General features: G+C 33.6%; 1 protein-coding gene across 4 annotated transcripts in view; it reads left to right on the top strand.

Annotated features, from left to right (window-relative positions):
* The window catches only part of LOC134252755 (follistatin-related protein 5-like), a 37,168-nt gene extending 22,318 nt beyond the window's left edge, over positions 1 to 14,850 (top strand). For 3 of the 4 annotated variants that reach the window (XM_062735262.1, XM_062735259.1, XM_062735263.1), the window contains 15 exons: positions 280 to 519; positions 3,669 to 3,911; positions 4,189 to 4,404; positions 4,688 to 5,059; positions 5,232 to 5,432; positions 5,663 to 5,832; positions 6,220 to 6,337; positions 7,107 to 7,268; positions 8,995 to 9,135; positions 9,410 to 9,699; positions 9,947 to 10,132; positions 10,553 to 10,733; positions 11,203 to 11,403; positions 11,664 to 11,828; positions 12,501 to 14,850. In XM_062735262.1, coding sequence (XP_062591246.1) covers positions 280 to 519; positions 3,669 to 3,911; positions 4,189 to 4,404; positions 4,688 to 5,059; positions 5,232 to 5,432; positions 5,663 to 5,832; positions 6,220 to 6,337; positions 7,107 to 7,268; positions 8,995 to 9,135; positions 9,410 to 9,699; positions 9,947 to 10,132; positions 10,553 to 10,733; positions 11,203 to 11,403; positions 11,664 to 11,828; positions 12,501 to 12,706 — 3,092 coding nt within the window. In that variant the 3' untranslated portion in view covers positions 12,707 to 14,850. Of the gene's footprint in view, positions 1 to 279; positions 520 to 3,668; positions 3,912 to 4,188; positions 4,405 to 4,687; positions 5,060 to 5,231; positions 5,433 to 5,662; positions 5,833 to 6,219; positions 6,338 to 6,830; positions 6,848 to 7,106; positions 7,269 to 8,994; positions 9,136 to 9,409; positions 9,700 to 9,946; positions 10,133 to 10,552; positions 10,734 to 11,202; positions 11,404 to 11,663; positions 11,829 to 12,500 lie in introns of all 4 variants that reach the window. The other variant, XM_062735260.1, reaches the window with a different exon arrangement.
* The last annotated feature ends 431 nt before the right edge of the window (positions 14,851 to 15,281 follow it).

The raw sequence follows: 15,281 nt of genomic DNA, 5'->3' as shown, positions 1-15,281 counted from the left end.
GCTTGTTTTTACTTATATGTACAAGTATTTCAGATATTTGGAATAGAGAGGGTATTTTATAATTATGAAAAACTATATTATTGCTGAGTAATATTATTTAGACTAAAAGTAAAATTAAGGGACTGACTCACTCAGTTTTGATTTTTACTTATTGAAGAACAAGCTTAAAGTATTGTTCAAAAATTTGTCTTTTTAGGACATTACCCATAATTTCCTGGAAGTTTTGCTTCAGTTTGTCAGTGATACTTTGAAGTTCATTGCCAATTCTTTTTCTTTCAGCTGACAGGAAGTGCAGTTACGAGCAGATGAAGTTGAATTCTGAGAACATGTACATGATGTGCGACGTCTCTGTCAGTTTCACCAAGGACATCATTGGTTGCCAGTCTGCCTGTAGGGAGTGTAAGGCCTTCACTTACATTCAGAATGGAGGAGTGTGCCAGGTGTACTACGACGAATCCTGTGTCAACATGCTGAACACTATGGGCAAAAATCACTACATCAAACACTGCCATAATACAGGTAAGTTCAGGTGTGGAGGGCAAAAATCACTACATCAAACAATGCCATAATACAGGTAAATAAAGGGGGGGGCAAAAATCACTACATCAAACACTGCCATAATACAGGTAAGTTGAGGTGTGGGGGGCAAAAATCACTACATCAAACACTGCCATAATACAGGTAAATAAAGGGGGGCAAAAATCACTACATCAAACACTGCAATAATACTGTTTATTATACCTCTATTGATAAAACTCGAATTTGATTGGCTGGTAGAAAAACTTTAAAACACAACAATGACTCCAAATGGTACTGTTTACAGCAATACTGACCTAGGAATCATTGCACGTGGGATATAATGACACGGTCATTATTTTTAATGACCGCTAAAAATGACCGCTTAATCAAAAATTCGTTTTTGAATGAAGTTAATGCATAAAATATTAATTATTGGAAAAAAAAAACATTTTTTAAAATTGTGCACGGTCTGTTTTGCATTACTATACAGAATACGGTAAAATTTTATCATTTAATACAATATTATGAATATATCGTTTCAATATATCGTTACAATTCAGTTCAATAGAATGTAGAGGCAGCTCTTTAAAGAGTCGAATTCTGTGTAAGATTTTGACTGTGTAGAGGAAAAGTAATCGTTAGCTTTAACAATGTATGTAGCTATCAACTAAATATTGTTTTAATCAGTAAATCATGATGCAAAAACTTACACGACTTGCAGACGTCAATGTAAACAACTTCGCTATCCGGTCTGTAGTGAATCCCGATCCCGATCAAAGAAAGAATTGATAACGGTTAGAAATTCATACTTTTCAATATATATTGGTATAATAAAACAATTAATTACCCCTTGTGAGGTCAACATGGTGAAATAAGGACCCGAGACCTGGCCCACTCGATGACCTGCCCTGACCTCGAATTTTGGTCATTGCTCTGTATATTCTTAAGGAATCCTATTATACGCGAGAATGAAATTTTCGCGAGCATACCATCTCGCGTAATTGCGCGAAAATAAAGTTCTCATGAATAAAAAGTGATTTACAGTATATGTACAGGTAAGTTAAGGTGATTGGGGCAATATTCACTTTAAAAGGGGAGCAAAATCACTGCATCAAACACTGCCATAAGGTGTGGAGGGCGAAATTCACTATAACAAGCACTGTCATAAAACTTGTAAATACAGGGGGGATCCACTACATCATACACTGCCATAATACAGGCAATGTCATAAAAGAACTTTGCCCCAGGTTTTATTTCATAGACCATGAGGCCAAATGGTGGGATGTATAGAATACAACCCAGAGTAAATCTTCTCATACTCTTTATAACATTAAGAATTTTAAGTTTTTTAACTCAAGTTCAAATGAAAGTGACTACAGTTCTTAGTGTACAGTGCAGATATATTTATAGTCACCTGATTCTGTTTTCTTAGAAACAGGCTTCTGACTTAAACAGAAATTACACAGCATGGAAAATAATTTCCCTTGTGTAGCAAAGTCTTTTAGGGAATAGATCAAAATAGAGAGAATGAAAGACGTTTTATGTTACATGTTGGGTTTCAGCAGTAATTCTTCTCATGCATGTTCAGCCAGTCTTCCCATGGTAGGAATTAGCCTGAATTATTGCTGAACTAGATGCTAAGTACTTGTATAACACAATAATTTTGCACGCTGCAGTGCATTGAATTGATCAAAAGTGGGAACTTGCAAGTTTGTTTCAAAATATGTTCCACTATTTTCACTGGGATTGAATAATTGATGTAACTGCACTGCAGACAGGCTTACTGCATTTGAAAGGGAAAAAAATCTGATTTCCTAACCATATATTTACATTAAAGACATGATGAAATAGTGCATAAAGTATATGAGAGAACCTTTATTCTAGTGTAATCTGTCTAGTTTTCCTATATAAAACCTAAAGTGTTAAATATCTAGATGTAAAAATCTATACAATAAACTTAAAGGATCTAGATTGTGAATTTTATTACATTGCTGCATATACATTAGATATATATTCTCTTGCCATACTATGAGATTTCTTTTCGTTTCTCATTTCAACAAGTTTTCACGTGTTGATAATTGGGAAAATGTCAACAACTTCTGAAAATTGGTTACTTCCATAAGAAAACTTTCTGTTGATAAAAGCAATGAATTCTTTAAATAATGTCTGTATATGTTATTGCATGAAGATAATATAAATTTCTTTTAATCCTGTCAGAAATCCACAGGATCCAGGGAAAACAATATAGTTATATTTCCCCCCCCCCATATATAACCCGGCCGGTACATCTTAAAGCTATTTTTAAAAATCAATATTAATTGTTGCAGAGGAATTTTTCCTAATGCACAACTGCTTCAAACATTTTATGTAAAATCAATGAAGAGTTTTTAAGGTACTTTGAATTATGTATAATGATAAGGGAAGTTCCAATCCAAGTGCAAAAATATATAAGATATACCGGGTATACAAGTTATTTGCAAATTTTTTAATAAAATTTATCTTTGAGTAACAAACATTTTTCTCTTACTGTTGAATTTTAAGTATGATAGGGAAAATGGAATTAAAGCTATATTTATTGAAAAGAAAAATATCAACATTGATAAAGACAAAAACTTGAACTTGACTTGAAAAAATAATTCATTTAAAATCTTAACTCCTGTACATGATTTGCTCAGGTAGTTCATTAACACTTTAATTTGAAAAAACAAGTCTTTTGTCATCGTGGGAATCACAGGTTTTCTCTCCCTCTATACTGCCTTGAATGCGGTATAACAGAGAGAAATCCCATGGGTTCCTCGTTGGTCTTTTGTAAGAATCAGAAATATAACGAATGTGTTTCATTGCAAAACTTTTTCGAATTTCATTATTTAAGTAAACACAAAAGGGACTGACCATGAGAAATCTATAATATCACTTTGAATTGACTGGGTTAATTGGTAAAATTGAAATAGTTTTCATAAGCCTTTCAAAAGGTTTTGGCATTAGGAAAGGTTTTGATGGAATTTTTAGATTTTGACAATTGGATCTAGGAGTACATGTATGTTTCTTAACAATACCTAAAGTTGCGATGGCTGATTTTCATGCTTAACAACTACATGTACTTCTAAAAACTACTACGATAAAATTTAAAAGATTCTCTTCCTTTACAGAGACCAACTCTAGCTGCCATGTTTTGGAGGTGACCCCTGGGAGGTCACCGTACATGTGCAGTAAGGCCACCAGTACGCTGTCCACGCTCCTGGACTGCCATGACACCTGTCTCCGTGGACACTGTGAGGCATTTAAGTTCCTCAACAATGGCTTCTGTGAAATCTACTTTGACAAATCCTGTATAGAGATGTTAGAAAAGGGACGAGAGAATTACTATGTCAGGAGATGTGCTAACCCAGAAGGTTAGGTTTCTGATCAAGTGAAATTATGATTTATAATTGTAGAATTGGTTTTTAGTACTTGCATAAAACTGTGTAAAAAATATTTTAATTTGAAGAATATTAATAAAAAATTGAAGTATAGAAGACAAAGAATTTTTGCCTGAAAACAGATTGCAATTAAAAAGAATTGTTGTAGCAAAATTCCCTATACATAGTTAACATGGTTAAACAGCAAAATGTGTCAGATATTCTTTGACAAAATCAATGTTTATATTTTTACCTCATGTTCCCATCTTAGACTGTTCCTACCACGAGGTCCAGCTTCCAGCCTCGGCTCCCTGTGAGATCAGATCTAACAAGATCAGTTCGTTTGAGGACTGTCGTGACAGCTGTGAGGACTGCATAGCCATTAAGTACGACTACAACACTGGGGACTGTCACCTCTATAACCAGGAATCCTGTATAACTCAGAAGTCTGTTAATTACATCAAGAGGGATTGTGGGGAGACAAAGGGTAAAATCATCACTTTGATTTGACAAGGAGCTATAATATATCATTTGTCATTAAATTTAACATCAACATCAGAACAAAATTTAAATTTTGTTAAAAAAAAAAGATTTGCAAAATATTTTCTTTAGCCAATAGACAGCAGTTTTAAGATAGTTAAAAGCATGTGAGAAATTATGCAGCTGTCCTTAAGACAACTTCTATGATTTTGTCTTTTGTGTTTATATGCTTTAAGTCCTTCAGCACAGTTACTTAGTTAATTTTTAATATATATGAATCTTTTTGTCAGGTGTATCTACTGAAAGAGAGCCAACACTACACCGAGTCAAAAGACCAGATGGCAAGGCACAACTCAAGGCACACCTGACAGTAAAGGATGAAGATAAAACTGGTGTAATTCTACCATCAGAAAAACCAGACCAGAACCAGAAAGAGCCAGAAATAAAACTTAGCCTGGAGAAGGTCACCTCTAAACAACCAACAGAGAAGGGACAGTATGACAACGCCCTGGATCCCAAGACCCTGAAGGACAGAGTGGAGGAGGCCATGTTTTCTGATTTGTGTACGACCCAGGAGTACGTCAAGATGAAGGCAGACATCCTCAGGTACCACTGTGTCCGCTTCCAGGAGAAGGACTGCTCCCCGACAGCTCTCTATGGCAGTAAGTGGCTACTGGTCTAGATATCAAGCATAGTTCTTATATGTAGTCATAGGTAAAAGAAATGGGTATATTTATATCTACATGTATTTGTGGAAAACCATACCACCCTTCATCCCCCAAAATAAATGGAAATGCAGCACTGACCTAATCTTAATAATTGATATCGTAACAGAGAGGGATTACTTGGCCTCCTTGATGTTTAGTTACTATGACAAGAACATGGACAACAAAATCATACGAGATGAATTATGGGACATCTGGGTCACAGAACCGTTTCAACGCATGTTTGCCTCGTGCTCCCTCATGGACATGTTCAGATTTGAAAACATTCAGGACGATGAAATCCAAGAAGATGAATTCCTCAAGGCATTTGGTAATACATAATGTATATGTACATTGTTTTTAACAAGAAAAGAAATTCATCAAAAATCATACAGAGAAGCAGTTATAAAGATATTGATTAGTTGAGATAGAAGACTTAGGACATAAAGAATTAACTCATAGTAGGCTTATAATGTATGTCTGTAACTAAAAGAAAAGAAGTATGAAGAATTTGCAATCTATAACATAGAAAAACTCTTAAGCAATTAAACTGTTTGTCAGATTTAGAGATAGCTGCTTTTGAGGAGGAGTTTCAGGAGGTGCCAACATTAGCGACGGTTGGTAATGGACTGGAGCTGCGGTGTGGAATTTCCCCATCCTCTGAGAATTCCCACATTATCTGGAACCGACACAACACAGACCTAGAGACAGTAGCCTTTCCAGGAATCGCTGTAAGTCTCTCATTAAATTCACAAACACATCTTTTTCACTTTAGTTTATTGCAGCATAATGTTTCAGAAGAAAATATTGTTATGTCAACGCCATAAAAACATCTGTGTGGAAATTAATGGCTTATTGGTTTCACACTTATTGTTGTCACTACATGAAGCTTTCCACAGTAGATTTGAAAATTAAAAAAATTAGTAATTCTTGAGCAAAATTCCTTTTACAATTCTATAAAAAAAATATAATTGAACAATTTTCTTTTCTTTCTTTCTTTTTTTTTTTGCAGCTTTATTTCTGCATGTAAAATTCTCTCTTGAATTGTCTAATTTTTCACCAGAAAATTGATTAAATACTCCTTAGTATCCTTAACCGCTGAGTCCCATGTATTTCAGGTTTTCTCTGATGGGACGTTATACTTTGAGAACGTAGGCATCCATCACATTGGAAACTGGACTTGTTACGACCAGTACAGACCAGGATTCAAACAAGTCCATGAGTTAAAAGTTAACGGTGAGTACACTGAGTTAGGCTCCTCAAACCATTTTAGTTAAAACTCAAATGTTAACCATGAAAATTTTTTTTTTTTTGAAAATATAATGAAATGGTCAATTTTTATTTAAAAAAGATATATTTTAAAAGATGGTAAATTTCAATCTTTTGTAAAAGACAGTTACTTCAATAAAGTTTTTGACTTGTATTATTCTACAATACATTGAATCTTGTGTGAAAAGTTTGATGTTCATTTGATGAAAAGGAATTTACCTTCAGTGTTCTATATAAAGCTTTCCTCTTTCAGTCCCGCCCACTGTTAAGGTGTCTCCCTCCTCTATGATGTTATGTGCTATATAAAGCTTTCCTCTTTCAGTCCTGCCCATTGTTAAGATGTCCCCTTCATCTATGGTGTTATGTGCTATATAAAGCTTTCCTTTTTCAGTCCCTCCCACTGTTAAGGTGTCCCCCTCCTCTATAATGTTATGTGCTATATGAAGCTTTCCTCTTTCAGTCCCGCCCATTGTTAAGGTGTCCTCCTCCTCTATAATGTTATGTGCTATATGAAGCTTTCCTCTTTCAGTCCTGCCCACTGTTAATGTGTCTCCCTCCTCTATGATGTTATGTGCTATATAAAGCTTTCCTTTTTCAGTCCCTCCCACTGTTAAGGTGTCCCCCTCCTCTATGATGTTATGTGCTATGTAAAGCATTCCTCTTTCAGTCCTGCCCATTGTTAAGGTATCACCCTCCTCTGTGATGTTATGTGCTATATAAAGCTTTCTTTTTTCAGTCCCGCCCATCGTTAAGGTGTCCCCCTCCTCTATGATGTTACCGGTGAGTGGAGTGGACATTCACCTTCACTGTCAGGGAGTAGGAATTCCACCCCCCACCATCCAGTGGCAGTTCAACGACAAGGTCATCCCAGCCTCTCCAGATCACTACGCCAGAATTCGTATGTTCTAAATTCAGTCCATGCATCAAGTTTACTGTAAACCAACTTTTATTCGTGACGACTTTATTTCGCGATTTACCGCAAGTGAAGTACTTCACAACAACTAATTTTCACAATCAAACCTTGTTTTGGATCTATTGTTAATAAACACATAGGCTTTAAGGGGGGACCTATGTCTGAAAAGTCTTTGTGTGAAATTTTCAAAACTTTGACATTTCTTTCCTGACCACTTGCTCTTAAATTTTAGGTATTAAAAACAATACCTTTATATGCTAATTTTTACACAGGAGCACGTGCAAAAACAGTGTGAAATGCTAAAAATAGATTATCTTCAGACATTATTGTTCTACCCCAAATATGCGCTAAAAAGAACCAAAAATGTCAAATCATATTCAAATTCAACACTTATTTAATTCATATGACTTGTATCTTTAAAATGGAGCCAAATTCATTGAAATTCATCCCGCATGAAAAATTATAATGGAGCACAATGTAAGTATCACCCCATTTTTCTTGTCGTATTTTTTACAATTCTGACATGCGTAACAGGTAATATCTTGAAAAGTCTTTGTGTGAAAATGTTGTAATTCATATTTTTTTAAAGAGATGGTTCATTTCTTTATTTTAACAAAGAAAAAAGTATACCTTTATGATAAAATAAACGAGAAATATGACGTTTTCTTTTATTTTTATACTCTTGTGTCATAAATATTGACCTTTCTGCACTTAAAAGGGTAAGTAAGCACTGACAAACATCTGAATATAAAAATATTTTGCAAAAAACGAGTATTTTCTTTTTATTAGAAACAATTTAAACAGATAAATTTTCTTCTTCATTCCATTCATTCTGTTTCTCCCCACTCCCTTCATTTCCCCTTCAACAACACCTATTAGAACCTAGAAATTAATTTATACTATAAAATCTACATGTACTATAAATAAATAAGCAAATATACACCTGTACAAGTACATTTCTAAAAATTTCTCTTAGTTTTCTCCAGAAAATCGATTAATGGTAATTATAAAATTAAACATATTTCCCTGATTTAAGCCGCTTTCTTTGCTGAATTCTGTCTCTTTTTGCGCTAGCATATCCAGGTATTCTTTCACAACAGAAATTGCTATGAATTATCAACCAAAGGAAGATAATTCTAATATTAACAAACTCTATAAATCAAATAAAACTGTTATTAATGATGAATAAATTTTCTTTTTGTAAATTGTGTATGTTATTGATTATCAACAATGTTATCCCTATATCACCGTTGCAAAAGTCAACAGGTAAAAACAAACGTCGCTATTGTGACGTCACATAACGCTGCCTTGACGTAGAACGACATAGGTCCCCCCTTAAGGACCACTTTGCATTTAGAAATATTCGCGATCAGTTCTCGGCAAGAAATATTCGCGATCACTACGCCAGAACATCATGAAAATTTCTCACATGCTAATAAAAGTTGGTTTACAGTATTTTTTTTTTTTGGTTCTCAATTGGTCAGCTGTAGAAAAAACAAATAAGTGCTGGCACTTCATATGACTCCAAATGCTGCAGTGCATTTACTAAACTATTTACTGCACTTCTTTTTATATCAGAAACAGAAATATCAAGAAAACTGTAGCTAGATATTGAGATTAAAATCCAAAATACAAAGGGGAATAAATCTAATGTATTCCAATTTGAAAATATAAAAGAATTAAAGGAATTAATTCTGTTTCAATATTGTAGATGAGAATGGGACTCTGATCATTAAGGACTCTAATTACCAGAGAGACTCGGGAGCGTATAAATGTGTGGCCACAAACCCAGCTGGCAGCAGTCAGGATATAGCCATGTTATACATTCAGAAACCGAACCAGACCGAAAAATGTAAGCTTCCTGGTTATCTGTAAAACCCAACTATTAAATGTAGCTATTTACCTATTGCCATAGGTAGACTCACTCATTTACAATTAATTTATGACTTCCAAACTAAAAAATAGCATGTAAGGATAAAGTGTTAATGATCTGAGTATAAGGCATTTTAAAGATTATTGGAAATCTTTTAAGTTGTACTTCACTAAAGTAATCTTGCAACTTTTATAAATTCAAAGAAGCAATTTTATTTCAAATGTATCCTTGCCTCAATGCTGCTGTCTTTCAGTGTACGGTAAGCAGACCACCAGACAGGAGACCTTCTTTGTGTTTCACCAGACTGGCTACAGCGCCTATAACCCCAGCGGCTGTTACACCAAGCGACAGGTCCACAGCAGCTTCGGACACCTGAAGTACATACCTGAGGAGCTGGACGGGCCCATCTACCTGTGTGACCAGAGGAAGGATTGTGTCTGGGGACAGGTGGTCAACGTCAGGAACAAGTTTCTATATATAGCTCAGCCGAGCGAGCACAGAGTGGTGGTCATAGACTCGGCCGAAACAATGAACCCAGTAGAGGTCAGTATATTGGAAATACTGTCATATTCTCTCTTGAATGCAATTTTTATTTATTTTAAACATTTTGTTCACTTTATTGGAACAATATTGTCCCATAACATATATACATACCTGATATAAGAATGCTTTGACCTCATAGATAGATTAATACCAATAAGTGGATGATAAGTAAAGAAAATTGTGGAAGAGTGACTACTGATTTAACTTTTTTTCACAAGTCAACTGAGGTTTCATTTTTATTTGTTAGTTTATCAACACCGACCAGTTTCCAACAAAACTATACTACGTAGAACATTTGGACGAGGTCTGGGTTTTATGCTGGAACTCTGAGACAGACACAGGAAGTAAAACCGTTGTCGTAATTAGAGATGCCAGTTCAGACTTGCGACATCGTATGGTCCACACTCAGCCTGTTGGATACAAATTTCATCTGGTAAGGAATAAACATAGCATGAATATATTGGATGTGTCAACATTATAGAACAAAATTTGCTGAGAATTTATTTGGTTTTATTTTATAATGACGAGAAACATTCTGTTTATGAGCAAAAATTTTTTGCAAGCTAAAATGATTATAGTATGCTGTTGGTTTATTTTAACAAATTAATCTAATTGTAATTTTTTTGGGAGGGGGGATAACTTGATATATTTTCGACTCTTAAAATTAAAAATTATACCTGTTATAATTAGCTAATCTCTACTTTACATAGCTAAATTATGATGCTGAATTGTTAAATGTTTTAAAAAATCATTACAAAAAATTGATCACCTTGTTTTGATGTCAAATCTGGAAAATTTTTCAAAACACATAATTCTCCAAAGAAGTACATATTGAATGTATATTTTTATTCAGGTACAAGACATGTTCTTACCACCCGCCAATGACCTCCATCACAACCAGCAGTATGGATATGTCATTCACCGGGACCAGCACAGCATGTTTAAGTTGGAGCTGGAGTCTATGAGGTACACTAAGGCTGTAGATCTGGACGTCTTTAACTGTGTACCACAGGAGGTCGCCTTCATACCCCTTGGTAAGCCTCTAGTGACAGGGTTAGTTTTTATGGTAGAATAATAAAACTCAATACTCAAACTATGAAATATGATGCTGTATTGCTCATCACTCTAAAAGAATTCTTAATACTCTATTTCTGTCAGTAGACATCTGGTAATATCCTGGTAATGGCCTAAGAAAAAAATCATTTGTCCCCAATACCCATGATTGATGAAGTTTCTTTCCTCTATCACTCTTGTGACCATTTATACCATTTCTCTCCTTTTTCATGAAAAATGTTTAAATATACTGTCCAGTCAAATACACAATGGTGCTTAAGATCAAAATGAGATTTGACTTTGTGAACATTTATAGTGTTTACTTAAAGATTTATGGAAATTAACTAAAGTGTATCAACAAACTTAATGCCTTTACTTTTTAGGCTAGGGAAAATTAACAGAATCATCCAGGAAGGAACAATGTGAGTTCATTTTGAATTTCTATTTCAGGGGGACATATTGTTGTGGAATGCCTACAATCCACCCCCAGTGGTTCTAAGACCCTGCAGATCTTAATAGACTACATAACTGACACACCTGTCTCTAATGTTACTCTGTCTGGTACCCCATATGTATCTCCAGATTCCAAGAATATTGTGACTGTAGACAAACAAACAGGGAAGGTCAACATTGCCAAGGTCACGGGGAAGGGTAAGTAGGGGGAATGATTAAAAAAAGGTTCTGTTTATGGACCATACGCTTCTACAATATAAAGAAAAATAATACAGAATATCAAAAGAAAAAGGATTCCAACATTATTTGTGTTGGAAATAATTATAAGACATTTTATTTTTTAATGTATAATCTTACTACATGTACATTTCTATATAGTCTAAATAATTGGATAAGCAAATAGATTTAGAAATACAAATAATAAAAAACTACAATTTTTTTTGGATATGCATTTTCAGGAGAAATCTCCAAGATGACAGAAGTTATAGTTGATTCTAAGGTCAGTGATGTGACCTTTTTCCCATCAAACCAAGGTCATGGTTACAAAGTTGTCATGACATCACAAGAACTGCCCGAGATCTACTCCATACAACTAGACAATGGAAAGATGACCACACTGAAAGGTACGCCTTTTATTTGCCTTACCAAAAAAGTTAAGTCTCATTTCAGTGTGTATTTCCAAGGATTGAGAGTCTTTAATCACCCTTGTGTCTAGCAAGTTATTTACTTGCCAATCAATTTAAAATATATTATATATGATAAAAATGTTCATTGTCTGTTGTTGAACGGCAGCCGACAACGTCCATTAACGCTTTAAATTTGCCTAGGGGGATACGTAGTTAAACAGAGCCTCTAAAAAGTGACCACACTTTTTATCAACGTCCATGGAAGTTCTGTTTTTCTTAAATTTCTTATGCCACTGGAAAACCAGTAACTAAATGCATTTTTCCCAAGCCTATGTCTATAATATACGCGTTTAAGATCGAGTGATCCCGGGATTTTCACAAAACGTGTGACTTGACCAAATTTTGACTTAACTAACAACTTGTAAAATTTTTACAGTTTCACCTCCATATTCACTGGACTAATTTCAAACAAAAATTGGAAACAGTATCTTTTGATGAAGGAAATTTAATTTGATCAAAAGAAGGACCTCATCCTTTTCCTAAGGGGTTACGAGAAAAAAATTGCATGAATCTTTCTATCAAATGCCTTGTGACTTTTTTGTGTAAATATATTTTGTCTTGTTTGGAATAAAAGAGTTAAGTATATTTTGTATGATGTTCTAATTTTAGACATCGGAGAACCCCAGATGTCTTTGAACTCTTTCACTCAAGTTTCCCGTGCAGTGATTGGAGGAGATTATTTCAGCAGGTACTTTGCCACACCATCAAAAGACACTCTGCTGATTCTGAATGGACAAAGTCTCTACAAAGACTGTCAGTTGTCTGGCCTTAAAAACCCCAACAAAGTGGCGTACAATGTGGCATCGTTAGTGTGAGGGACCATCTCAAAAAGTGTCCTACAGTGTGGCATCTTTAGTGTGAGGGACCATCTCAAAAACTTGATTATATAAGGGGTTGTCTTAATAATTTGAAGTATCACAGGTCATTTGTAAATGTAAACACCCATCACAATGTCCCTTTCGTTCTCAGATACTTGAGTGTTAATAATAAATAGGTATTGGTTTGTTGTGAAGTGTATGATTTTCAAACCTGCACTAACATGTATCATAAATATAATGTACTTCAGTTTCATATTCAATACACTGTACTGTTGTGAAATTTTTAACAATTTATGTTGATCTTGAATGAATTAAATTCATGTGATTTTGGAAGTTGAAAATGTCCACAAAGTTGAACTGCTGTGTGAATAATTATTATATATATTATTAATGATTAATGGATAAACTGAGTCCCATTTGTCATGTTAATGAGCATCACATTTTGATTTTGTATGTGTATATTTATGTTACTTAAGTGGTTAAATGAGTAAGAGTGCGAGATTCATGTAGCTTATGTCTACTTAATGTTAAAGTATCTCTCAAAAGAGATTCGTAAACACAGTATGAACAGTCTGAATTGTGAATGAGAGGAATTGGATTCCAACATTTTAGTCCCCTGTATAGATTAATACTCCTGATGTCAATGACGTGAACCCGATGCAGTGGCAGTAACTTCGGTAATGTAGTGATTTACTTTTGGGTCATCTTTTTACAATGACAGTAACTTAGATAAAGCATTGAAAAACAAAGACAGATAGAGTTCTGAGACTGCTGAAGTCATTGACAATAATTTGAGGAATGTTTTGAGTCGGCTTATGACAATAACAATAAATTAGTGCAATCAGCTTAAGTTAGTGACTATAACTTGTAGGGATGACAAAGGCAGATTTGCTTCTTAGTCGGCTTTAGTCAGTTAATGTTCACAGAACACATAATAGTGTGTCTATAGTAGGCAAAAGTAGACAAGGTGACTGGTACAAAATGTTTCTGGTGTCCTATGTAAAGGTTGTATAAATTAAGTATTAAAACTCATAATGTTATCTCTTTGAAAGGAAGATTTTTTTGACCATGAATTTTATATACCTTTAGGATAAATTTTAAAAATTATAAATGCCAAAGATGTGTAATCTTTCTGTATTGAAATCTTGAAAATAAGGAAGATAGGAAATTTGCAGTCTGAAATATATAGCATGTATTGATTGAAGTATGTTTGGTTTATATGGACTTATAAGGACTTAATTCATTCAGTTTCTTTCCTAGATCCCAGGCTTTGTACACATCAAAGAAAATGTGAATATTGTGCTTTAGAAGTTCAGTGTTTGGTAAGATACAGGCACAGCCTACAGGAAACATTTTGAGTTCTTATTTTATAGCGAGCCTAGTGCTTCAAATATTTTCATATATCTTTGATTTAATTTGCAGTTTATTAATTGTATCTTATATACATGTACTTAAATTGTTTTTGATTTATTAATTTACAATCAATTTACCATGTCAGAATTAATTTTACGCAATATGCTTATTTTTTACTTTTCCCCTTTTTTTTTTAAGTATTTAGAAGATTATTTGTCACTAATAGATTGTGATTTTACATTTTATTAACCTTTTATAGATATTTTGTATTATTTTTTAAAATGTTTTAAAATCAAGAAGAAGATCTTTATTTTTTTTTTTTCTTTGATTAAACAATATTTGTTTTACAAAATATACATGAGCATGTATATAGAGTAGATGTTTTGTATATGTTTTTAAAAAGTGAAAAAATCTCTATTTAGGAATAAAATCTCTTGTCCTAGAAAGTTAAAATTAAAATCATGTCCAAAACTACAAATTAATAGCTGAGAAATGTTTGCTTATCATGCAGATAAATATATATGGTTTGACTTATATGGTGTAACAATTACAAAGAGTTTGACCTATATGTGTAAGTTCCTCACTTTGTCATGTTGACAATGATCTACTTAACCATGTTCTTTGTTTTTGATTATATTCAGATGTTTAAAATTTGTTGTGTTCAGCAATTCCATTCCTGCTTTATAAGTGCTGAGTGATTTCTTTGTTAATCATATACATTCCTTACAAATGTTTGTTTTTGCTAAATGCCTTTTACTGGAGAATAAATTTTGTGATTCTGAAAAATATTATGAGAGTTATTTCTTGACAGACATTGATATTCACACATTAAGACAGATTTTAATATACAAATTAAATGCTACATGTAACCATTCAGAAAATTGAATGTTAAGGTCCATTGATTCTGTTATAAGAGAGATAACTCTTATATAAATTACTTTTTAACTTCAGTTATAAAATTATAAATCAGAATTTTTCTATTTAGTTTTGCATCTAGAAGTATGCTGAAATTGTAGGAATTTTAATTATAAAAATTTAGATTCTTTTGGTAAAAATCATAATCATGAACAGGGGGATAAACCTGGAAAAAATTCAATATAGTCACAGTATATCTGAGTGAGTGGACTATGAGTGTGAAAATGGTGAGTTATTAAGCTAAAAAGTTCATTTATTTGGAACAATTTTAATTTGGAATAGATGAAACAAGGACCTCTAAGTA

The sequence above is a fragment of the Saccostrea cucullata genome, unplaced genomic scaffold, assembly GCF_032062105.1.
Source record: "Saccostrea cucullata isolate Sc308-1 unplaced genomic scaffold, CSIRO_AGI_Scuc_v1 ctg101, whole genome shotgun sequence".
In the NCBI taxonomy this organism is placed as follows: Eukaryota; Metazoa; Mollusca; class Bivalvia; order Ostreida; family Ostreidae; genus Saccostrea; species Saccostrea cuccullata.
The sequence above is the reverse complement of the archived record's forward strand: the minus strand, read 5'-3'. Positions and strand labels throughout refer to the sequence as shown.